Raw genomic sequence first — 23053 nt, 5'->3', positions numbered from 1 at the left:
CTAACAGGGCAGTGGTTCCCAACCACACCACCCAAAAAAAAGGCACAAAAAGTCAATTGAAATGATCATCTCGGCTCAATTTACTTCCAAATTTACTTAATTTCAAAATGTCACACTTATGTGATGTCAAAGTAGGGATTCTAATTATGTGGGTTTCTCTCAATCCGCCCGACAACTGCACAATAATTTTAAAAATAAATTAAAAAAAACACCTCCAGAGCTCACAGCTGCCTTCACAAGCACATTGTTGCCACAAATTTTTTGTTTTTTAATTTTCTCTACCTGACCTGCCAACTAGACAAGCTTCAGGGCAATTGTGGACTCCACTGAAGAACAGAGCACAAACTTTGGAGAAAAAAATGTCACAATGTGTTATGTTGTCATATTTTATTTTATTTTTATTATTTTGACGTTAAATTCTGTTTCCCTTCACAAATGTGCATGGCCACTCTTTTTTTTTGTGTGTTTTTATTTCATTATGTCTCTGAATAATATACATGTAGAATCTCAGGTTTACACGGATACTTTTTTGCAAAGATTTTATCACTCTCAGCTCCTGTACATTTGCACATTCTTGTACTGAACTAATCCCTCAATTTGTTAACAGTTGTGCCAAACAAATATGAGTGGCGTTTTAGCTTTCTCACTCTCGCGTCCATTTATCATGCTGATTTAAAATGCCAAATGTTATTTATTTTCTACTTCAAAGCTGTACAGTCTATGAGATTAGACATTGTAGAATCTTTCAAAGGTTTTAATGGTTATTTATTTCCATGACGTATGTGCAATTTCGTATCAGCAGAAGCTTTATTCGTGATATAAACGTATAACATATAACATTACAGTTCCATATTAAACAACGTAAAAAAAAAAAGTGATTTGCATCTGTGCCTGATTTTTTTTGACATTTGCAGTAGGCTATAGGGTGCTCTTGAGTTGACTAACCAAGGGGAAAATTCAGCACAAAGCTCATGGAAGCTAAAGTCTTGCTTTCTTTTATCCTCATGACGTTCTCCAATGTATGTGATGCAACAACACACAACAGGAAATTACTCAGTTCTGGAAAGTCCTTCAGTTTAGTGAAAAGGTCAAGAAAAGTAACATTTAGATCACTGTTCTGTCCTGTGCGTGAGCTCATAGCAATCGCACGAGCTGCGGTTGCCATAGTTACGCCAACATAATGGCTAATCTGTTTACGTTGCTATAATAATAATTTCGGGTTTTTAATAGGTGATGAACATGATGTATTATATCAATGTTTTTTTCGTTCATATTTAACTTTTTTTTATTCATATCTATCAAAAAGCATTACCGGAAGGGAAAACTTTGACCTCTGAATTTCGACCAATCAATGGGCCGCAATCACCTGGCTGCTCCCTCACACGGTAGTCTTTCGGCATTTTGTGGGGGTAGAAATTTCACTTTATATCGTGACATTTAAATTTCCCTTTGACACGTCTCAATGTTTCGACCCGTAACCCAAAGTCGAATTCCCTCAACTTTTCCTCAATGAAAAAGTAGCGAAAAATGCTCTTGTTTCCTTGGGAGCCGGCCGGTTAGCATTTTAGCTAACGTTAGCACGAGCTTTACCGTCGTAAATAAATGCCCAGCTGCGATATACGATACGTCATAAATGTTGTCTTTTTGTTTATTTGTGTGTCTTCGGGAACTTCACAACACATCACATTGATAGTCAGCCAGGCGTGTACCTAAGTGGACACATCGCCCCGGTTGGGTAGTTGCGCCGCACGCTCAGTTGCATAATTTTTGCCTTGGGGGAGGCAGTGTGTCAGCGGCCACCATCTCATCGCTCGCACGGTCCACACCGAAGCGAGGTGGCACAACACGGCGGCCCACAGCGATGTGCCACTCCGCTCTAGATGTCCACTACTTGCCTTTGTCTCTACTCACGTTACTGGATATCTACCATCTGATTACGGGATTTTGATTGAAGGTAAATTGGCTTTCAAACTAAAAAAGGATTGACTTTACAGCTGTAATGATGCTTACTTTTGATTGCCACTGTTACATAAGAAAATATGTTTAAGTGTGGTTTGCAACAGTTTTCTCTAAGGCTGGACTATTTTGAAAATAATCTTTGCGAGATTTCCCACCCTCATTAGTTCCATTTAATATGTGATTAATTTTTTCAAGGTCCTCTTCCCATGTACTTTTTTTTTCCTTACAAACACAAGCAATAAATTAATCGGTATTACAAGTTCAGATTTATTATACACACATTTTTTGGGGCTTTATGTTAGGCTTATGTTAAAATAAAGGCAAATGAGCAATGAAAGTTGTTATATTTTGATGATAATAGTTAGTAAAAGATTGTACATTGAAAACATTTGAACACATTTACAAACAAAAATAAAGACATTTTAAAGAAAATGAAATAAAACAACTAAAAAAAACGTAGGCTATGGTGAAATTGATTTTAAAAATGCTGAAAAGATCTTTTAACAGCTAAATACCACTTCACCATGTTTGCTTTGAAACCTAGGCTCCACAAATTGACCCGAGTTTGGCTTTGGCCAAGGTTGTCTGATTTACACACACTGACAAATCTTCAAATCGAATCTCAAATTTGACACTACACAGCCTCCGTGCACACAAACCTTGTTGCACCTGCAGAAATGAATGACTTTTTAATGTCAAGGTGAAAGGTTGTAAAGGCGTTCTTGATCCTCAATGTTTTGTGCTGCTAGTTGAACTCGTCGGTTCTGTCGACAGAAAAATGAGTGCAAGGAGAAGAGGTGGGAAGCCTAACAAACCAAGAGGGGGAGGGGGAGGAGGAGGAGGTAGGAAAGGAGGAAGTGGCCGCTGGGATGACGACGACGACGACGATTTCACCCTTGATTTTGGACCCCGGCGTCCATCCAGCAGGTATAAACCTTCATTGCGAAGATTGCTTTCTTCCGTCCTAAATTTGGATTTCCCCACCAGACCCGCCAAAGCACGAGGTGGCAGCAGCCATGTCAGGAATGGCAATCCCGGGCGGGGCGGTGGAGATCGAGATAGATTCAAACGTACCGAGTCGGTTCTCCCGAAATCCTTGGCGAAGAACCGAACATACACCAAGCCGAGTAGCAGCGGCACGCCCGAGGCGAGCGCCATGCCGATGCAGAAAATTTTCATGACTGACAAGAACCAAGAACTTCTCAAGGAGCTGCTGTGGGACCTGCGGACACGCGACTTTGACGAACAGGACGAGTAAGACAAGTGCCTTACAAGAAGAGGAGCAGTAAAACACTTTTAAAGCATTTCTCTTATGTTCTTAGTGACACTGGTTTCGACGATTTGAACGAGGTGGAAGAGGAGGAATACGATGAGATGGACCACCGTGAGGAAGGCCAGTTTTGGACCGACGAGCCCGTGGAGAGAGCAGAGAGCCCGAGAGAGTACGAGTCGGACAACGAGCGGCCTCCAGTTGAACCTGCCGTCTCCTTGTTTGCTATCGGCAAACTCTGCAGGTGATGGCACGCCTCTACATCGTAGCACTGAACGATTTTGAAAATAAACTGTCAATTATTTTGTTGCACTGAATTCAATCACTGCGTTGTTTTTTTTTTTACAAAAAAATAAACATGATTTAATTTCCATCCCTTTTATTCTTGTTGTTTGGTCTAGGTATGGCTTTGACCGCGAGCGCAGCAAGCAGGCACTGGAGTCCTGTGGAGGAGAATTCGGCGTCACACTGGAGCAGCTTCTTCACCAGGTTTACACCGAGCGTTACGGACAGGAAGCGGTTTTCAGCGCGGGCCTCTCCGCTATGCCCATGGACGAGTGTCTGAACCAGAGGCAGGAGGAAGCCCTGGCGCTGGCTGCCATTTACGGCGACCGCTTCCAGGAGCGCATTGCCAATTCAGTGTGGGTCATAACCTTCGATGCCCTATTCGTCACAGACAACATTGGAAAAAATTACAGCGCGAATCAGACCGGTGGGAAGTCTTCAAAAAGAGTCTGCCAGTTCTACTTAAAAGGAAGAGGTTGCAGGTACGGCAGCAAATGCAAGTTCCGGCACCAAGCTCCCGGGAAGGGCTTATCAGACCAACAGGGGCCAGCTCAGCCTGGGATCAGCAGTTATTCTCCCCCGGAGTACGAACTGGAGATCCGTTTCCCCAAAGGGAACCGCTACCCATCGCAAGCGCCGGTTGTGGCCTTCAGCACCAATGACGAGTCGGTCGGCGCCGCCGCGAGGCTCGGCGTGACCGAAAGGTTGTTCGGGGAGGCGCTGACGGCCGCCCGCAACAAAGAACCCGTGGTTTACTCTCTGGTCAGCGTTTGCGAGGACGAGGCCATCATGAAGGAGCTGCTGGATGTCACGCATCACAAATACAGCAAGCCGCCGCCTGTTGTGGTCCCCCCTGCCTCGGCTGCTCCAGCAAAGCGGAAGATTGGGACCAGCAAGACCTTTGAGGAAAGCATCTGTCCCAGCAGAAGGATCACACCGCCAGTAGAACGTGAGGACACTATTCCATATTGATTAATTCAGCTGGACTTTCCAAAATTACATTCACCGTCTTTTACCTTTTCACTGCATTATCCGTCTGATAAGTATTTTCAGTACGTGATTAATGAATCTCTCTACTCAGCTCAACTGTATTCATAGAGCACTTGAAGACAACCATTGCTGCACACAAAGTGCTGTACATGGCGTAGGAATTAGTCATACGGTAACAAAGACAGTTAAAATAAATTACGAACATAAAAACAGTAAACACCATGAATTAAGATGGAACCCAGGGGCAGCAAATACAAGGACATCAGAAGGGGCCCTGAAATTGAACCCTGTGGAACACCATACGGGAGCGCTACCACTCAGTCTGTATAATAGTGTTATGATACTTACATTACTAACTAATTTAACATGGCCTACCACTGCTAGTCAGAATGAATTGTAATCACTCCAGCTGTAGAAGGATAGGCACAGCCAGCGCTGCAGTTTTGATGGCTTTTTGGAACACGTAGCAAAATAAACGCAAGGACATAATTCACGACAAGCCAACTGGCGCGGAATCACTTAACATGCAGTCATGTTAGCTACAACAACCTTGGTATGGACATAACCGCAGTCAATTAAGATCCACATTCCGCCACGTCTTTCGTGTTTTTGTGAAAAGGGACTGGAGAGGCGGAGGGCCCGGAAGACGACGACGAGGTCACCGCCGTCCCCGTCGAGAACGTCAGCTCCGTCAACCTGAGGAAGAGGGTGACCAGTGATCCTAATCTGCTGCAAGAGAACGGCAAGCTGTGTAGAGACTTTCACAGGAAACAGGTACAGAGTTGAGGAAGAGAAAAAAAAAATCGTTCAACTTGAGTTTCTGTGTTAATGGCTCGTTGTATCACTCCGTAGTCCTCCAAACGCTTCAGGTCAATGCTGGAGCAGAGGACGAAGTTGCCGGCTTGGAATGAGAGAGACAACATTCTGGATCTGCTTACCTCCTGTCAAGTGTTGCTTATCAGCGGGATGACGGGGTGAGGCACTCAAAAGTATCCAATTGGACCAGAAGTGCGCAAAATATGGCAAATATTGAAACTGACTTGAGTGGTTTTATTGTGAATGGAAAAAATATGTTAGTCACCGAAACAATTTCGAAAACATTTTTGTATTTTTATTGCATTTTTTCACCTGACCAACGAATGACTCGGCCCATCTTTAAAAATCACGTCACCCACCCCTGAATTGGCCTCAATCAAGGAATGCATTTTTCATCTGCTCCAAAGGTGCGGTAAGACGACTCAGATCCCCCAGTTCATCTTGGACGCTTCCTTGAGCGGGCCGGCCGATAAGGTGGCCAACATCGTGTGCACTCAGCCTCGCCGCATCTCCGCCATCTCGCTGGCCCAGCGGGTGGCGCAGGAGCGCGCCGAGAGCCTTGGCAACTCGGTGGGCTACCAGATCCGCCTGGAGAGTGTCAGGGTTTGTTGAACACACACTGCCTTGCGATATACTCACCAGCCAGAAAGACAAGAAAAATATCTCGTCTCATTTCGAACATTTTTTTTAACCCCCGCGCTGCTTTTAGTCATCTGCCACCAGGCTGCTTTACTGCACCACGGGAGTGTTGCTGAGAAGACTGGAGGGCGACGTGGACCTTCAAGGTGTCACCCACGTCATTGTGGATGAGGTGCACGAGCGCACGGAGGAGAGGTCCGTTCTTTTTCCTCTCTCTCTCTCCCCCTCTACGTTGTTTCAAATGTATTTTTCCCTAATTACTGTTTTTTTTAACCAATTGTTGTTTATTTGGTATTGTTTAGTGATTTACAAAAAAAACAACAACAATTAATATCACGCGAGAAGGAATTGAGGTACTGGCCAAATTTTTGGAAAGTTCTTCAGTTTCTTGCCATTATTAGAATAGCTGTCGATTAATTTGTTCATACGGGTCATGGCACCAATTGAAAGGTTCTGAGAATAGTAACCAAATAGTAACTACCAGAAGACTATATATTATTAGTTGAACTATTTAATGGAGGACAGAAAGATGGACACACATTTGTGGAGCCTTTTTCTGCCCAATGCGGAAGCGGTCTCCCCTGTCCAACATGATCCTTATTTATTTATTTTTTTTATATATACAGCCTTAGCTGCGCCCACGTAGGAGTAGTTGACGATCTGTCAATTAATTTTGACACTTCTAGATAGAATATAATATCCATTATTGGGGGGAAAAAATACTCACGTAGGGCTGCTCGATTATGAAAAAAAACTATTCATCATGATTATTTTGGTAATAATTGAAATCACGAATATTCAAACAATCTTTTTTTTTTTTTTTGGTGTACACAACAAGAAAATGTTGAAACGTAAAAAGACAAATGAATTTGAAACATTATTTAAGTTCCCTTTGGACCAAACAAAATTGATCAAAATAGTTATTATAAAATAGAAAAGGTGCAAATGTGTAAATGCAAGTACGATTTCCTTGTGTAAACAAACAGCGCATTGGACATAAATGCATATCAATAATCGTTTTTTACGATTATGCCAATTTCGTCATCGTGGAGTGTAATAATCGGAATTGTAATTGAATTTCGATTAATCGCACAGCCCTACTCATGTCATTCTCTTAATTCCTGCTCTTTCCAGCGACTTCCTCCTTTTGATCCTCAAAGACCTGATTCTTCAGAGACCTGACTTGAAGATTATCGTCATGAGCGCCACACTCAATGCCAACCTCTTCTCTGAATATTTCTACGACTGTCCTACTGTACACATAAAAGGTACAATAAAAAAAAAAAAATCCACATCTACCATTTTTTTTGTGTGGTTACCTCTCAGTGATCTTTAAATCCGTCCAGGTCGCACTTTCCCCGTGACTCAGTTTTTCCTTGAGGACGTCATCTCTTTAACCCGGTTAGTTTCTCCTAATAGATGGAATTTTAGATAGTTGAAAGCTTTCAAAAATCTCCATTGGTGTTTTCAGCTACGTAATGGAGGACGGGAGCCCTTACATGCGCTCAAGGAGGCAGAACGCGTCCTCTGTGACGAGGCAGGGAGGAAGAGGAGAGCCGAAGGACATTGTGGACACCTTGGGCGACGACATGCGGAACTTCATGCCTTTCACCAAAAAGGACTTCGTCAAGGACTCCGTGCCCGACCAGCAGCTCAGCTTGCAGGAACTCACGCTTCGATTCAAAGGTGAACTGAGGACACGCGCCATTGATATTGAAACAACGACATGGCCCTGCTCATAGTTTTGCTCCCCACGCAGATTGTAAAGCCTCTGTGCTGAAGACGATTGCTGCAATGGACCTGGATAAGATCAACATGGACCTGATAGAAAGTCTGCTGGAGTGGATTGTGGATGGAAAGCACGGTTACCCCCCAGGCAAGAGTCACTTGAGGGAGCACGGAGTCAAGTCAGAGGTGAATTACTTCTGTAGCGCCAATGTTCGACTTTGATGCGCGCTCCAGGTGCAGTGCTGGTGTTTCTTCCCGGCCTTGCTGAGATCAAGATGCTTTTCGAGCAGCTGCAGTCAAACAGGAAGTTCAGCAACAGGCGCACAGACAGGTAGGTTTAGTCGGTGTAGTTTCAGTTAGTTCTCTTTTTTTTTTTTCTTTTTTTTTAAAGCGTTTTCATTCATATTTAATTTTGTTACTGTCAGATGTGTGGTGTACCCGCTCCACTCCACTCTGTCCAACGAGGAGCAGCAGGCCGTCTTCAGTCGCCCGGCGGAGGGCGTCACAAAGATCATCATCTCCACCAACATCGCCGAGACCTCGGTCACCATCGACGACGTGGTCTACGTCATCGACTGCGGCAAGAGGAAGGAGAATAGGTGGCTTTTGTAGCTTGCAAAGCGAAGAAAAACGCCCGAGGCCGGCCATGTGTTTGTTACAAGCGCGCCGGTGCCCTTTTCCAGGTACGACGCGTCCAAAAGCATGGAGAGCCTGGAGGAGTCGTGGGTTTCGCGGGCCAACGCGCTTCAGAGAAAGGGCAGGGCAGGCCGCGTGGCCTCCGGGGTGTGCTTCCACCTATTCACCAGCCACTGCTTCCAACACCAGCTGGTCGAGCAACAGCTTCCCGAGATCCAGAGAGTTCCTCTGGAGCAGCTTTGCCTCCGGTAGATCCCATCTGTTTCGCTCTCTGTGTGCTAGAATTACACTGGGGGAAAAAAATAAAAAAATCGAATCTAACCAAGATTAATAACTGCCAGACGTTTTCAGACCCGCTTTACCCTAACGTTTGAAAAAAAAAAAATAGAAAAAAAATATAAGTGCCGGGGTTGAATGGCTGGACTGTGAAAAGACATAAAAACGTTTTTGGCAGTGACTGAGTTCAATATCAAGAAAGGCAAAATATACCTATTCTTTGTCAGCCAGTATATTTCCAAGCGTTTTTTTTTCCCTTAAAAATCTTCAACCGGATCATCGCTTATTACAAATAACCATGAAATCTCAAGATTTTATAAGTCTTTTTGAAAAATTAGGAGCAGTTATAGTACTGTAATGCGGCATCCACCGATGTACTTTCAGGGATTTCGAAATTGTGTGTACCACACTAAACATGGACCAAAGGAAGCAAATGAGAGAGTTGTCTCAGGAGATGAGAAAGAAAATGACAGACAAGCATGTTAAAGTAAAAAACTACTAGACTAGATTCAAGTGTTTATAATTATGTTCTTTGATGCTTCGGACAGCATCAAGATCCTCGACGTGTTCGCCGAGCAAACTCTGGAGTCCGTCTTCCATCGCCTCATCGAGCCGCCGGCGACGGGCAGCTTGGACGCGGCCAAGCGGCGCCTGCAGGACCTGGGAGCCCTGACGGCCGAGGAGAAGCTCACGCCGCTGGGCTACCACCTGGCCTGCCTGCCCGTCGACGTGCGCATCGGCAAGCTCATGCTGCTTGGCGCCATCTTCCGCTGCCTCGACCCGGCGCTCACCATCGCCGCCAGCCTCGCCTTCAAATCACCTTTTGTAAGAAGCTCGCGAATGGTGATTTGAGGGAGGGTCCGCTGTGTTTTTAGTATTTTAGTATTTCTTTACTGTCTGTCCTCAAGGTGTCACCATGGGACAAGCGCGAGGAGGCCAACGAGAAGAAACTGGCCTTTGCCGTAGCCAGTAGTGACCATCTGGCCCTGCTTCAGGCATACAAGGTGGTAATCTACAGAAAAGAACCAGTGTTGATTCAGATTGTAGATTTTTTTTTTTTTTTAACGTTTTCAGACCCTTTTTTACCCTAACATTTGAAAAAAAATATATATATATGTATAAATAAATTCCTGGGACTAAATGGCTGGACTGTGAGAAGACGAATAAATACGTCAATGGTAGTGAGTGAGTTAATACGTTGGTCTTGTGTTTTTCTTTTTTTTTTTTAGGGTTGGTGCAGCGCTGAAAAGGCAGCCAACCTGTCCGGCCCCCGTTATTGCCGAGAGAACTTCCTGTCTGCGCGAGTCCTGCAGGAAATCGCTCGCCTCAAGCGGCAGTTTGCCGAGTTGCTTTCCGACATCGGTTTCATCAAAGAGGGGCTGAGGTCCAGGGTGATTGAGCGACTTGGCTCCAAAGGCTCCGACGGGGTTCTTGAGGCTACTGGTCCTGAGGTAAACATGTATACATCCATTGTTTTTATGCTAAGACTTTTTAAGCAGCAAAATCCACCCGTTTTTTAGCCGTCTCTGGGGGCGGCCATTTTGTCATTTCTGTCGACTGAGAATGACATCACAACTACTCAAGGCTCAGGTAACGACCAATCACAGCTCAGCTTCAGAAAACAGGTCAGCTGTGATTGGCCGTTACTTGAGCCCTGAGTAGTCGTGATGTCATTTTCAGTCGACAAAAGTGACAAAAACACAATATTTATCAGAATGCCTTGTTTCAACTAGTGGGCTTACATAGAAGATATTCTTGAAAAAAGTATGTTTGGGTTGACTTTCACTTTCAATTAAAAAAAAAAAAAAAATTCTGCTCTGTTGTAGGCAAACCTGAATGCGAATAACATCCAACTAATGTCTGCCATGCTGTGTGCTGCCCTCTATCCGAATGTGGTGCAGGTATTTGTTTCCTCATTCACAAAATCGAAAAAGCCAGTCCTTGATATGGATTTCATGTACAGGTAGGCAAAGGGCCACATTTGATTTCTAAAATTGATAGGTAATTTTTAGATGAGGTTAAAAAAAAAAAAAAAAAAAAAAAAAAGTTGAACGGTGTTTCTACACGAGCTAGCAGACAAATTGCAATGAAACCATTTGACATGGTTGTTCCACTTGACGACCTGCGTTTGGTCTCCAGGTGCAAGCCCCTCAGGGGGTTTACAAGATGAGCATTAAAGGAGCCATGAAGATGCTCCCCAAGGCCAACGAGCTGCGCTTCCTGACTAAGAGCGACGGCTGCGTCCACATTCACCCTTCGTCCGTCAACTACAACGTGAGTGGCACGACGACTCGAGCAAAGCCCGTACTTGCCGACTCGAGCTCGTCCCGCCCTCTGCGCTAAAGGTCCGCAAGTACCCCAGCCCCTACCTGGTGTACTTGGAGAAGGTGAAAACCAGTCGGGTCTTCATCCGGGACTGCAGCATGGTGTCCGTGTACGCTTTGGTGCTCTTCGGAGGCGGCGAGGTCAAAGTGGACATGCACAATGGCCAGTTTGTCATCTCCCTCGACGACGGATGGATTCGATTCGCTGCCGATTCTCACCAGGTCAGCACCAAAGGAGGTTTATTTACTTCACCATCTTGGATTGCATTTTTTCCCCCCGTGGTGACAAAAGTAAAAAAATAAATAAATAAATAAATAAAACTTTATCTTGACACAGGTGGCCGAGCTGGTGAAGGAGCTGCGTTGGGAGCTGGACCGCCTGCTGGAGGACAAAATCCGGAGCCCCAGCATGGATCTGTGCAGCTGCCCCCGTGGCTCCCGCATCATTCGCATGATCGTCAACCTCGTGTCCACTCAGTAAACCTCTCCAAAGCGCTTCTTTTATGCGTATTGAGTTCACTTACATTTGTTTCAATCGCGTCCATGCACTCATGGGTATGAAAAAAAAAAAAAAAAAGGCACTCAAGCATAAAACGTCGTTTACAAACAACACCCTTGGGCCCAGACAGCAGTTGTTCGTTTTTGTTGTTTCGAGAAATTCATGTTGTGCTGCTTTCTTTAAATAGAATTCCATTAAAAAATTCTGCTTGAAGAGCACATCACCACGCGTCCACGTTTTGATGGACTATGTATCGATTTCTTGGATCCATATTGGATACCCAAAGTGACTGTGCACCTACGACATGTCTAATTTGCCTGCATGCTTTTCATATTTAATATGATCTGAATGTATTTGCATGCTCACAATGTAGGACTCGCAAGGGCTTTTTGAATTGAAGGGGTTGCCAAAGAATATGTCAGAAAATATTTCAAATAAACAATCAAAGTACCTTGTTGGCTTTTATTTGCATCTTCAGTTCTTTGTGACATTTTGGCGCAGAGTCTTTTACAGGCTTATGGGAGAGGCCTACCTTTTCATTGTAAGCGCCAGGCTGTGCCGTTACCACGACAACGGAACATAAACAAGGAGCCAGTCGAAATCCTTTGTTGGCTTAACCACCACAAAGAACTGGTAAGCTGTTTTTGTGACATTTCCTTTGTGAGAAATTAGGAAATTCTGTTTTTGTGAACATTCTGAAAATATGAATAATTTTACAGATTGGCTGATTGTGGACCTCACCTCTCATCCTATGGTAAGGTTTTTTAAAATATGCAATTAACTAATCACAAATGGTGACACTATTTTCATTTCAAAGGCTACCAAGACTGCCAAATCAAGATCCCACAGCTCCAAACCCACCAAAAACAATGGGCTTCCAAAAGCAGCCAAGAAGATTTCCACTGGGGACTTTCTGAGTGCAACAGCCATGCAGAACGTGTACTACATCGCTCACAATGCGGCCGCCTGCTTGGAGTTAAGAGGGTATGGCTGGTCCAGGGACAAGAGAAAAAAGACAAAACGGAAAAAGCTCAAGTAAATGGGATTCATCTTAATCAAGTATTGGTGCATTCAATTTTTGTGTATGCAAGATAAGACACGAGACTTTAAAGGAACGGCCAGCAACTTTATTGGAAGCTGAATGTTGAAATTGTTTTTTCATGTCATCACAACATATCTGCCAAACGGGTAACACGATGGATTTACAAAACCAAAAGGTGTACATTTTAAATCCAGCCATCTATTAGAAATATAAGTAATCTAACTTTTCTGTGAAACAAATGTTTCAGGCACTGTCATTATTCCCAGTACATTTGAATTATTTCAAATGTAAGCCCGTTGCACAACCCTGTGAAATAAATAGATGTTTTGCAGAGTGCATATTCTTGGTGGAAACATCCTCCAAGTTGGTCGATCACTCAGGTGGCTTCTTTTTGGCCTCCACGTCTTTCTTGAACGCTTCGATTTTTTTGGCTATGTTGGGTACCTTGAAAACCAAACCCGGTGCAACGCAGACAAAAATAGAGAACACGCTGAACACAATGCAGTAGAATTGTGGCCTTGGTCGAGGTAATAATGTCAACTTACATCGTAGTTCTGAGCGAGGTACATCCCCACAACATTACCCAAGGTGAATCCAGCCTGAAAGAAGATCGCACATCAATTTTAAAGGCATTCAGCGGCATTCGGGCTCTTATTCGTGTAAGATTTTTTTGTGTGTTGACCAAGTAACACTGCTGAGCTTTTAATGTAACAATTATGCTATGCTAGTCATCGTTTCAACTCCCGTAAATTGTCGATGAAGTACAAGGGTAGCTTCGACTCACCAAGAACTGTAACATAGTGCAATATTAAAAGGGTAAGGATGGCAGACTTAGCTTACTTGAAGAAAAAAACTATCAACGTTAAAGCTTTGAGGCTACACACACAAACTACTGTACGTGTGTCAAAGCTAGACTGTCATAACAATGCGCTTACGCTTGCGCGAGAGTTGCAGTCAATTGCGTGTTCTCGCGTTGGTTTGTGAGAGCCAGTTTTGTAGTCCGTTTCTCAGCATGGGCCGTCATCGCGTATTGTGAGGGAACTACAACTCCCATTGCCGCGAAGCCTCACGCGCAGCTGCTGTTGTCGCAATGGTGGCGACGCCGAGACATTGAATGACTTTGGCTCCATCACAAAAAATAACCGGCGAATTCGTCTTATTGTCGCGAAACTGAAGACATGGAGGCGCTTATTCCCGTTATTAACAAGCTCCAGGATGTGTTCAACACTGTGGGTGCGGATATTATCCAGCTGCCGCAAATAGCTGTGGTGGGGACCCAGGTACAGTAAAAAGCTACGAAAACTGTCAAGCACCTGGTGAGGATAATTTAGCTAGTCAATGACTGTTATCAGTTCAGAATTTAAGTGGACTATATTAGACGTTAATGACATGTATGTACATATTTAAGAGGAGTGCTTTCAAGTCCCCGCTGATAACCTTCATTCAGTGCTAATTTAAGAATCCTGCCAACACCCTGTTGGCCAAAGTAGGCCACTACTGTAATAAAGGACAGGTGCTTTTTAGCTGTATTTTTCACCTTCATTCACATCCATCATCATCATCATCATCACCACCAACTTGTAAAATTACTAATTACTACGTTCCTATTGAATATGCCAGAAGGTTTTTGACATAGCAAAGCAAACGCTTATTTTCAAAACTACATATATACAGTAAACCCTCGTTTTGGCATTCGTATCCTCTCCCATTTACTGAAAAACATCCATTTACTGTTTTTGTACTGATTATTTTGGGGGCGTGGTGGCATTTTGATGCCAAGGATATTGAAGTGAGTTGAGGAGATTAATAAAATTAGAAGTAAACCATAATCTGCTTGTGATGTCTCCAGAGCAGCGGCAAGAGTTCCGTCCTGGAGAGCCTGGTGGGCCGTGACCTGCTCCCCCGCGGGACCGGCGTCGTCACCAGGCGCCCGCTCATCCTCCAGCTGGTCCACATCGATCCGGGAGATGCCCGCAAAAATGATGACGTCGGTAGGTGCTGAAGTTTTGCTCACCACTCCTCTTTCACAGGAGACCTTTTGGGTTTTTGAGTCCCTTCCCATCCTTTCTCACTTTTCTCAAATCTTTTCCACCGCGCATTTTGTGTCTTGACAATGAAATTTTCTGTTTTCTGTTGCTGTTTAATCGCTTGCAGATTCCAGGGTGTGAAAAAGCTCCATAAAGGTGCATTGTACTAATGTGAATCGCAAATTAACCCTCCCGTCCTTCACTCGTCATGCACTGCTTTGATTCCCAGCTTTAGTGGAGCCCCGCTGCCACCTTGCCTCTTGTGGCCTAGCATCCTGCACAAAATAGTTGCTAGTCTTAGTGTTTTAATCAAAGTGGTCTCGCCCTTAAATTTCTCTTTGTGTTGTACAGGCAGAGAAGGCGAAGAGTGGGGGAAGTTTCTGCACACCAAAAATAAGGTAACAAGTGATGTGGTTTAAAGTATTACATGGTAATCAATCAGATTTGGTTTTATGTATTTATTTTTTTGGGGGCAGATCTACACTGATTTTGATGAAATCCGGCAAGAAATAGAAGCTGAGACAGAGCGAGTGTCAGGGAATAATAAGGTGAGACTGTGTGTCTGTAAATGTATGCTTCAAATGGCAGTAGTACAGCTACGCCCTCGGTCGCGCCACTGAAACTTTAAAGCGGAAGTCAACCCAAACACATTTTGTGCAAGAATATGTTACCAGCAGGCCCACTAGTTGATTAATTCTGATTAATTTTGCGTTTGTGGAATCTAGGTTAAGCAGCGAAATGCACTTGTTTTTAGCCATCTCTGGGGGCGGCCATTTTGTCTTCTGTCGACTGAAAATGACATCACAATTGCTCACAACGACCAATTACGGCTGACCTGTTTTCTGAATCTGAGCCGTGATTGGTTGTTATGAGCAGTTGTGATGTCATTTTCAGTCGACAGAAGACAAAATGGCCGCCCCCAGAGTTGGCTAAAAACGAGTGGATTAACACTTATTCCACAAACGCAATATTTATCAGAACATTGACTTTCCCTTTTAGGGAAGGGGGAAAAGTGTGGTGTCCTGTTTGTAAATTTAACTGGGGTGGAATTGAAGGAATGATTGTAGAAGTGTAATGTGTGTGTAGTGCGCGACAGTCACCGTGTGCGCTGAGAGGGTGAGAGCAGTGCGCAATTGGTGGCTGCACGTTTTTGTTGTGTGCCCAATTAAATGACGTGTAAATTTCACTCCTGTGCAGGGAATCAGTGACGAGCCCATTCATCTGAAGATATTTTCCCCCCACGTTGTCAACCTCACCCTGGTGGACCTGCCCGGCATCACCAAGGTAACGCGGGCCCTCCCATACCTAGCACAGGCGTGCCTTAACATGAAAAACTGCCATTTTGTCTCAGGTGCCTGTGGGGGATCAGCCCAAAGACATCGAGATCCAGATACGAGATCTCATCCTGAAGCACATCTCCAACCCCAACTGCATCATATTAGCCGTCACCGCCGCCAACACTGACATGGCGACGTCAGAGGCCCTCAAGGTGGCCCGGGAGGTGGACCCTGACGGTAAAGTCCGAAAGCAATTCCGTTCGAACAATCAATATCCGAGTGTGATATGCGGGAAAAAAATGGAAATGTGACCCACCAGGCAGGAGGACATTGGCCGTGGTGACCAAACTGGACCTGATGGACGCCGGTACCGATGCCATGGACGTGCTGATGGGTCGAGTCATTCCTGTCAAGCTGGGACTCATCGGCGTGGTCAACAGGTTGTTAGCACCCCCCTGCACACATTCAACACGAATCTGGAGATGAGTGCTCCGACATATTGGTCAATATGCATTTTTTATTTATGGCCTATTACTGTAATCAAAGCCTAGCTTTTGTACTCAGCATTAAATATTAATAATGAATATCCCCAAAGCGGCAGTGATGTACTGTATATGGAGAATCGAATACTTGATGCGTGCAGGAGCCAGCTGGACATCAACAACAAAAAGTCGGTGGCTGACGCTATCCGTGACGAACACGCTTTCCTGCAGAAGAAGTATCCCTCTCTTGCTAACAGGAACGGGACCAAATACCTGGCCAGGACGCTTAATAGGTCAGTGTGATCCGTGTTATTGATATGAAATGAATTCAGGTTTTATTCTGAAAAAAGGTTTTCATTTGATGCGTTTTCAAATTTATGAAAAGTTGACTGAAAATGCTTGAAATGGTAACCGAATCATATAAAAAAATACAATATTGGGACTATCTAGCTTGACAGTATAACTATAATAACCGCGGTTTACACTCAGTCCAGATATTGCCGACAGTTGAAGCTTGACGAAAGCCTTCCCTCTCCTCGTGCCAGGCTACTGATGCATCACATCCGCGACTGTCTGCCCGAGCTGAAGACGCGCATCAACGTGCTGGCCGCCCAGTACCAGTCGCTGCTCGGCAGCTACGGCGAGCCCGTGGAGGACCAAAGCGCCACCCTGCTGCAGCTCATCACCAAGTTCGCCACCGAGTACTGCAACACCATCGAGGGCACGGCCAAGTACATCGAGACGGCTGAGCTGTGAGTGTCGGCGGCGGCCGAATAAGATGATTTCATCACCCGTCAAGTCGGTCACATCTCATATCTCGCTGTTTGACGTTAGGTGTGGCGGTGCCCGAATCTGTTACATATTCCACGAGACTTTTGGCCGGACTTTGGAGTGTGTGGATCCCCTCGGAGGCCTCAGCACCATCGATATCCTAACAGCCATAAGGAACGCGACCGTGAGTGCTGCTTTTTTTTTTTTTCTATAAATTATTTGGACTTCATATTTTCTCAACGTTCCCAATGGCTGACCTTTCACCTTTCCGTCCCGCATCAGGGGCCCCGGCCCTCTCTGTTCGTGCCCGAGGTCTCCTTCGAGCTGCTGGTGAAGAAGCAGGTGAAACGCCTGGAGGAGCCCAGCCTGCGCTGCGTGGAGCTGGTCCACGAGGAGATGCAGAGGATCATCCAGCACTGCAGCAACTACAGCACGCAGGTAGGCAGTCGCGCTTCCATCGGGGGGAGGGGGGAAGGGGGGGTGTGATCGGCTTCCTTCCTAATACGGAGTTGCCCGCCAGGAGCTGCAGAGATTCCCAAAGCTCCACGAGGCCATCGTGGAAGTCGTCACTTCCCTCTTGAGGAAAAGGCTGCCCATCACTAATGAGATGGTACCGTTACGTTCTTTTTTTTTTTTTTCTCCTCCCCTCTTCCCCCCTCACATCTTAAAGCGGAAGTCAACCCAAACATATTCTTCAAGAATATGTCCCCGGCAGGCCCACTAGTTGAAACACGGCATTCTGATTAATTTTGCGTTTGTGGAATACAAGTTAAGCAGGAAATGCACTCGTTTTTAGCCATCTCTGGGGGCGGCCATTTTGTCTTCTGTCGACTGAAAATGACATCACAATTGCTCACAACGACCAATCACGGCTGACCTGTTTTCTGAATCTGAGCCGTGATTGCCTACCTGCGTGCTGTAGTTTCAGTCGACAGAAGACAAAATGGCCGCCCCCAGAGATGGCTAAAAACGAGTGGATTAACACTTATTCCACAAACGCAATATTTATCAGAATGCCCTGTTTAAACTAGTGGGCTTGCACAGAACATATTCTTGAAAAAAAAAAAAAAAAGTTTGCGTTGACTTCTTCTTCTTTAAGTAACATTTTGTGTCTTGACATTTCTTGTTTTTGTTAGTAGCACATTATGAGAGGATTTGTGTCGAGGAAACGCGTTTGAATGGCAATTTGAGCAAGAGCTACTGCCCGGCTTTCCTGCTCCAACAGGTCCACAATTTGGTTGCCATTGAGCTGGCTTACATCAACACAAAGCATCCAGACTTTGCAGACGCCTGCGGGGTCATGAACAACAACATCGAGGTGTGTCATCATCACCGCTGTATGCACGTGGCTCATTCTTCACTCGACTAATTCTGTATATCAGCTTGTTGGTTGACATTACACTTGCATATATTTTACGACAAAAAGTAAATGACTACCTGGCAGTTGATTTGCTTTTATTTTTGTCATCTATTTTTGTAAGAGAACTACATTTATTCTAATTCATGCTTGTGTGTGTGTGTAGGAGCAAAGGAGAAACCGGATGAGAGAACTGCCAAACGCAGTGCCCCGGGAGAAGGTACATTTCCACTTTAATATTCATTAAAAAAAAAAGTTTGTAGATGTTTTATTGGGGAGTCCAACAAAAAAGAATGAAGAGTTTCCGTAAAGGAACCGAATGACTTTGGGCTGCACCTTCTCTCTCTCTCTCTCTCTCTCTCACTCACTCTCGCTCTCTCGCTCTCGCCATCCTTCCCTCCGTCTGCCTCTCCCCATTTTTGTCCTCCCCTTCTCACTCTCTTGCTCTCATTTGCTCTCTCTGCCAGCCGCTTGGCAAAGGCCCGGCTGCGGTTTCTGGCGAGCCCCCGGAGGCGGACTGCACCAAGGTGGGCAGCTGCTGGCCCCCCGCCTGGCCGCCTGTGTTGATGGATAAATTGCTTGGCTCGTACCCGAATCTTGATCCCCCCCCTTGTCATGCTCTTTTCGTGCCCCAGCCTGCGTGGACTTGCACTAACAATGTTGTGTTTCCTCCTTCTTGACCTGTCCTCCTTGTTGTTTTCTTCTGCATTCCAAGGTCTATGTGAGGTGTAAAACTTGACAGGACAACGGAGCCCATGGTAAACTTGAATGCTGTTTGGCTTCATGTCGGTGCTTTTTGTTCATCCCAGGCCCCAGCGGCAGGGCCGCAGGGCGAGCCGGACGGCACAGGCGCTTGGAGGGGGATGCTCAAGAAAAGCGAGGAGGGCTCCAGCTCGGGTCCGGGAAGCCCTCTCAAAGGAGCCGTCAACCTGCTGGATGTGGTGACTTGTCCTCGTTGTCCTCCGCCTCCAGATTCTTTTAGTAAGGAGTATTGTTTGTTGGATGATGTCGCTCTTTGAACTCGTAGCCGGTACCGGTAGCCAGGAAGCTGTCGTCGCGCGAGCAGCGGGACTGCGAGGTCATCGAGCGCCTCATCAAGTCTTACTTCCTGATCGTGCGCAAGAACATCCAAGACAGGTGGCGACCCGCTCACGAAAACGATCTTGCGCTATTTTGCTTTCCCAGTGACTTTGATCTGCAATCTGCTCCTCAGCGTGCCCAAGGCGGTGATGCACTTCCTGGTCAACCATGTGAAGGACAGCCTCCAGAGCGAGCTGGTGGGTCAGCTCTACAAGTCGGGCCTCCTCAACGATCTGCTGACAGAGTCGGAGGACATGGCCCAGCGGCGCAAGGAAGCGGCCGACATGCTGCAGGTAAAAGCCGCTTAAGTCTTCACGTCCAGGACAAGCAATGGAATGTTCCTTAACCGTACTTCTGTTGTCTTTTTTTTTTTTGGGGGGGGGTCGGGTCAACGCAGGCATTGCAGAAAGCCAGCCAGGTGATAGCCGAGATCAGAGAAACTCATCTGTGGTGAATTCAACGAACACTAGAAGAATGCACTGAACCCTCCCCGAAAAGTAGACGCCATGACGCTTTGAAGATAATGTAAATATGTTGTCGTGATCATGGGAAGCCTGTCATGACGCAATGTGATGACATTTTATTTATTGTGCCTGGACAAAGTTGTCAAAATGTGATGTGTACTTGTTTGGCCGCGCCATGTACCACACTGCTACACTAAAAGACAAAGTGATCAAATGCTGCCTCCATGAGTGGAAATGCAATCAAAATCCGTGTGGCTTTATGAGCTCGTTTGCAGTCTGCACAAAGACGTTTCCAGAAGTCACCGATATCGCCACAAGTATCCGGTGTCCATTTGGAGCCCATTTCAGCTCGACTGGGTGAGTTTTGGACCAGAAACGATGCGCTTTCTGCAACATGGTCATTCTCATGGTTACACTGCCCACTTGTGGTCATTTAGAGCCACTACCACAAAAAAGCCACATCTCACTTGCAGATGACAAAATGTGTTGACATCACAGATTAGATCACGTCTTAATTTGTAACACCTTTATTTACTTTAAAACAAGACAACAAACAAGGACAAATCGAGCACAGCGGAGAGAAACAACATAAAATCTCAATGACTTCTTGGTCCACAGGTAGAAAACACCGCTCTCTTTTTTTTTTTTCCTCCCCGCTGGCTGCCGGTTAAGTTCTGGAAGTGCATTTCCTTGTTTTTAAAATGAGCAGCGTCAAATATTCCCCCAAAAGATTTTCCTGGCTACATCAGAGCTCCGTATGAGGATTTTCATTTGTCTCTGATTCTGCTGGCTCCTCCTCTTTTTCTGATGACACAATAACAAAGATTTAGAAGAAAACCACTTCTATGAGAATTAACAAAGAGTGACACAAACCTTCTTGTGGCTTTTGGACACACTGGCCATCTTGGTCCTCGTATCCGTCGGAGCAGACGCAATTGTAGCTGCCGCTGGTATTGATACACTGCTGGTGCTCCTGAGCGCACATCGGCTCAACCCGGGAACACTCGTCAATATCTAGCGGGAAAAACAAGACGAGTGAATTGAACGCATTTCCTTCTCCTGGAAATCAAAACTGAGCACATTTTGGATACAGCCCTTATACTACCAATTGAATCTTTATTTTTGCTCCTCCTACTTGACAACCGTTTCCTTCAACATGGCTATTTGACATCCATTAAATGAAACCACACAAACCTGTGCAGGTGCCCTCAATGTCCTGGTAGCCGGCAGCACACGCTTTGCACTTTTCTGCGCCGGCTCCAGTGCATCCCGTGCACGCTTGATCACAACCTGAAGGAACAAAAGAGCTCATTTCCAGCTCAATTAGACTGAATTGAGACGAGCCCCTTTTACGCACGTTTGCAGGAGTAGGATCCTTCCGTGTTGACGCAGTATTCATGGTCTTGACATGGAGGTGAGTCTTTGGCGCACTCGTCTACATCTGCAATCACATTCCATGTTGATATAAATGCCTTTGCAGGTGCTCGGTTTACTTCTTGAAATGAGGTTGTTATACCAACGCAGGCTTCCTGGTCATCATCCTCCCAGCCTTCCTTGCACTCGTCGCAGTCCTGATTGGTTGCCCCGCCGGTGCAGGTCTTGCAGGAGGAGTGGCATTCTAACGGAGAGGGGATGCGGATTATTCACCGGGTGACTTTGAAGGTGAGGTGATGGCGTACCCGTGCACAGGGAGAAGGTGTCGTTGCGTATTTGGTTGAAGTAGCCGTCGATGCAGTCCAGGCAGAAGTCGCCCTTGTATTCGACGTCGCACGTGCATTTGCCGTCCCCTCCTCGGGTTCCATCGCCGTCACAGTTGCCGTTCCCGTGACATGGTTTCTCAGAGCCCCCAACACAAGCTTTGACACAAATGCGTGATTTATAGCAACATCAATTTAATATTTCTGACCAACATTAAGGCAAGTGATAGTTTCCTCACCATTGCAGTCAGGTCCAAATGTGCCTTTTGGACAGCACACTTTGATGGCGTCGATGCAGAACCATTGATGCAAATCAGGGTGTTTCGTTTTCCTGCATTGCGACAAGAGGTTAAGCAGATGTTTTGAGCGACATTTTGAGTCCACGTCCACGAACCTTTGAAACCACCATGTCTCAAGCAGCTCCTCGTGTTGTTCCAGCATCTGGTTGCACTCGAAGCTGCTGCTGTCACACAGCCCCTCAATGATCTCCATCAGTCGGATCTCACTGTGAAATACAAAATTAAGATGTGAATTTGTCACAAGACGAAAACAGCAAGGTGGTATTTGTAATAATATTTAAGAATCACCTTTTGCTGTGGCTATAGTCACATATTTTTCACCGGACAGCTATTGTTTACACAAGTTTGTGTATGTTCAGCATTGATTATTTAAAATTTCTATGGGTACAGAAAACGTCCTCAAATTCTGGAATGACGCTTATGTAATACTTGTAGTGTGGTTTGATGTATGATATTTAGGTCAGTGGCAGGCTGACCTGGAGTTTGGTCTCACCTTGTCTCATATTTGGACAGTTTCCTTTCTTCCCAGGCTGTGTTGCCCCCACCAAAATTTTGTTTTGCCGTTCTCTCATAGCCCTAAAAAATACATATTATCGATTCTACTTTGGAATTATTCATTCATTAGAACAGGGCAGTGGTTCCTACATGCTTGCTTACCTTTTGGAAGTTGTCAGTAATCCTCTGGCAGGTGACACAGGCGCTTTTTAAATCCCTCTTTCCATTCGTGACTTGAAAAAGTAAAAGAAAACAGGACAAAATCCCGAGAAGTCGCAGCTCTGGACCCTTGGGCAGCATTTCACCGTTTCATCAGGACACAGTGAAATCCACGCCACAACCAACTCGCTATTAATTGCACTTTCGGAGGGATGTACACAGCGTACTAATTGTACCGTTTTCGAGAATAACTAAGAGATGGCGTTTAAATACAGCGCGCGATAAAGTAGTATTTACATGCCGGCTGAGGAAAAGATGCACGACTTCCAGTTTTCCGCGTCTGCCCCCTCAGTCGAATTGTGTCTTGTGGCGATTGGCTCTTTGCGCCTGTCAATCAAATGGAAAGCCAATCACTTGCCGCCACGCTCGGGACAACCAGCGCATTCCGCACGTGGAAAATTAACGAACTCGAAATGTAATT

At 45.4% G+C, this 23053-nt stretch overlaps 4 protein-coding genes across 5 annotated transcripts; 2 read left to right on the top strand and 2 right to left on the bottom strand.

Moving 5' to 3' along the window:
• Positions 1–1325: 1325 nt before the first annotated feature.
• Positions 1326–11873, top strand: dhx57 (DEAH (Asp-Glu-Ala-Asp/His) box polypeptide 57). The gene is made up of 23 exons (XM_086022531.1): positions 1326–1954; positions 2734–2886; positions 2947–3213; positions 3282–3473; positions 3631–4463; positions 5124–5278; positions 5357–5478; positions 5728–5923; positions 6030–6154; positions 7094–7227; positions 7306–7360; positions 7431–7645; positions 7719–7835; positions 7922–8018; positions 8113–8286; positions 8371–8571; positions 9148–9424; positions 9508–9603; positions 9829–10050; positions 10426–10500; positions 10739–10873; positions 10945–11145; positions 11261–11873. Exons 2-23 carry the CDS (start codon positions 2738–2740, stop codon positions 11402–11404), a joined length of 4182 nt encoding a protein of 1393 aa, XP_085878657.1. The 5' UTR covers positions 1326–1954; positions 2734–2737; the 3' UTR covers positions 11405–11873.
• Positions 11874–12527: 654 nt separating this feature from the next.
• stmp1 (short transmembrane mitochondrial protein 1) lies at positions 12528–13416 on the bottom strand. The gene is made up of 3 exons (XM_086022549.1): positions 13249–13416; positions 13010–13063; positions 12528–12908 (listed from the first exon to the last, which is right to left on the bottom strand). The coding sequence occupies exons 1-3, from the start codon at positions 13261–13263 to the stop codon at positions 12837–12839; spliced, it is 141 nt and encodes a 46-aa protein (XP_085878675.1). The 5' UTR covers positions 13264–13416; the 3' UTR covers positions 12528–12836.
• A 91-nt stretch (positions 13417–13507) lies between these two features.
• Positions 13508–20136, top strand: LOC147126755 (dynamin-1-like protein). 2 transcript variants are annotated; one of them, XM_086022542.1, is made up of 19 exons: positions 13508–13744; positions 14314–14455; positions 14843–14889; positions 14968–15039; positions 15689–15775; positions 15843–16005; positions 16088–16208; positions 16412–16543; positions 16796–17002; positions 17085–17205; positions 17304–17459; positions 17542–17631; positions 18247–18339; positions 18545–18598; positions 18846–18905; positions 19188–19319; positions 19406–19515; positions 19592–19751; positions 19856–20136. In XM_086022542.1, the coding sequence occupies exons 1-19, from the start codon at positions 13643–13645 to the stop codon at positions 19910–19912; spliced, it is 2106 nt and encodes a 701-aa protein (XP_085878668.1). In that variant the 5' UTR covers positions 13508–13642; the 3' UTR covers positions 19913–20136. The 2 variants fall into 2 exon arrangements, with proteins under 2 accessions (XP_085878668.1, XP_085878669.1); XM_086022543.1 differs by lacking the exon at positions 18846–18905 and having other exon boundaries at positions 13509–13744.
• Positions 20137–20433: 297 nt separating this feature from the next.
• On the bottom strand, positions 20434–22998 carry creld2 (CRELD disulfide isomerase 2). Its single transcript, XM_086022547.1, has 10 exons — positions 22576–22998; positions 22412–22494; positions 22014–22124; positions 21859–21950; positions 21602–21778; positions 21439–21540; positions 21280–21363; positions 21117–21212; positions 20796–20936; positions 20434–20726 (listed from the first exon to the last, which is right to left on the bottom strand). The coding sequence occupies exons 1-10, from the start codon at positions 22711–22713 to the stop codon at positions 20668–20670; spliced, it is 1083 nt and encodes a 360-aa protein (XP_085878673.1). The 5' UTR covers positions 22714–22998; the 3' UTR covers positions 20434–20667.
• Positions 22999–23053: the final 55 nt, after the last annotated feature.

This window comes from Filicampus tigris, chromosome 22, assembly GCF_054856515.1.
Source record: "Filicampus tigris isolate MCC_2025a chromosome 22, RoL_Ftig_1.0, whole genome shotgun sequence".
Classification (NCBI taxonomy): Eukaryota; Metazoa; Chordata; class Actinopteri; order Syngnathiformes; family Syngnathidae; genus Filicampus; species Filicampus tigris.
The sequence above is the reverse complement of the archived record's forward strand: the minus strand, read 5'-3'. Positions and strand labels throughout refer to the sequence as shown.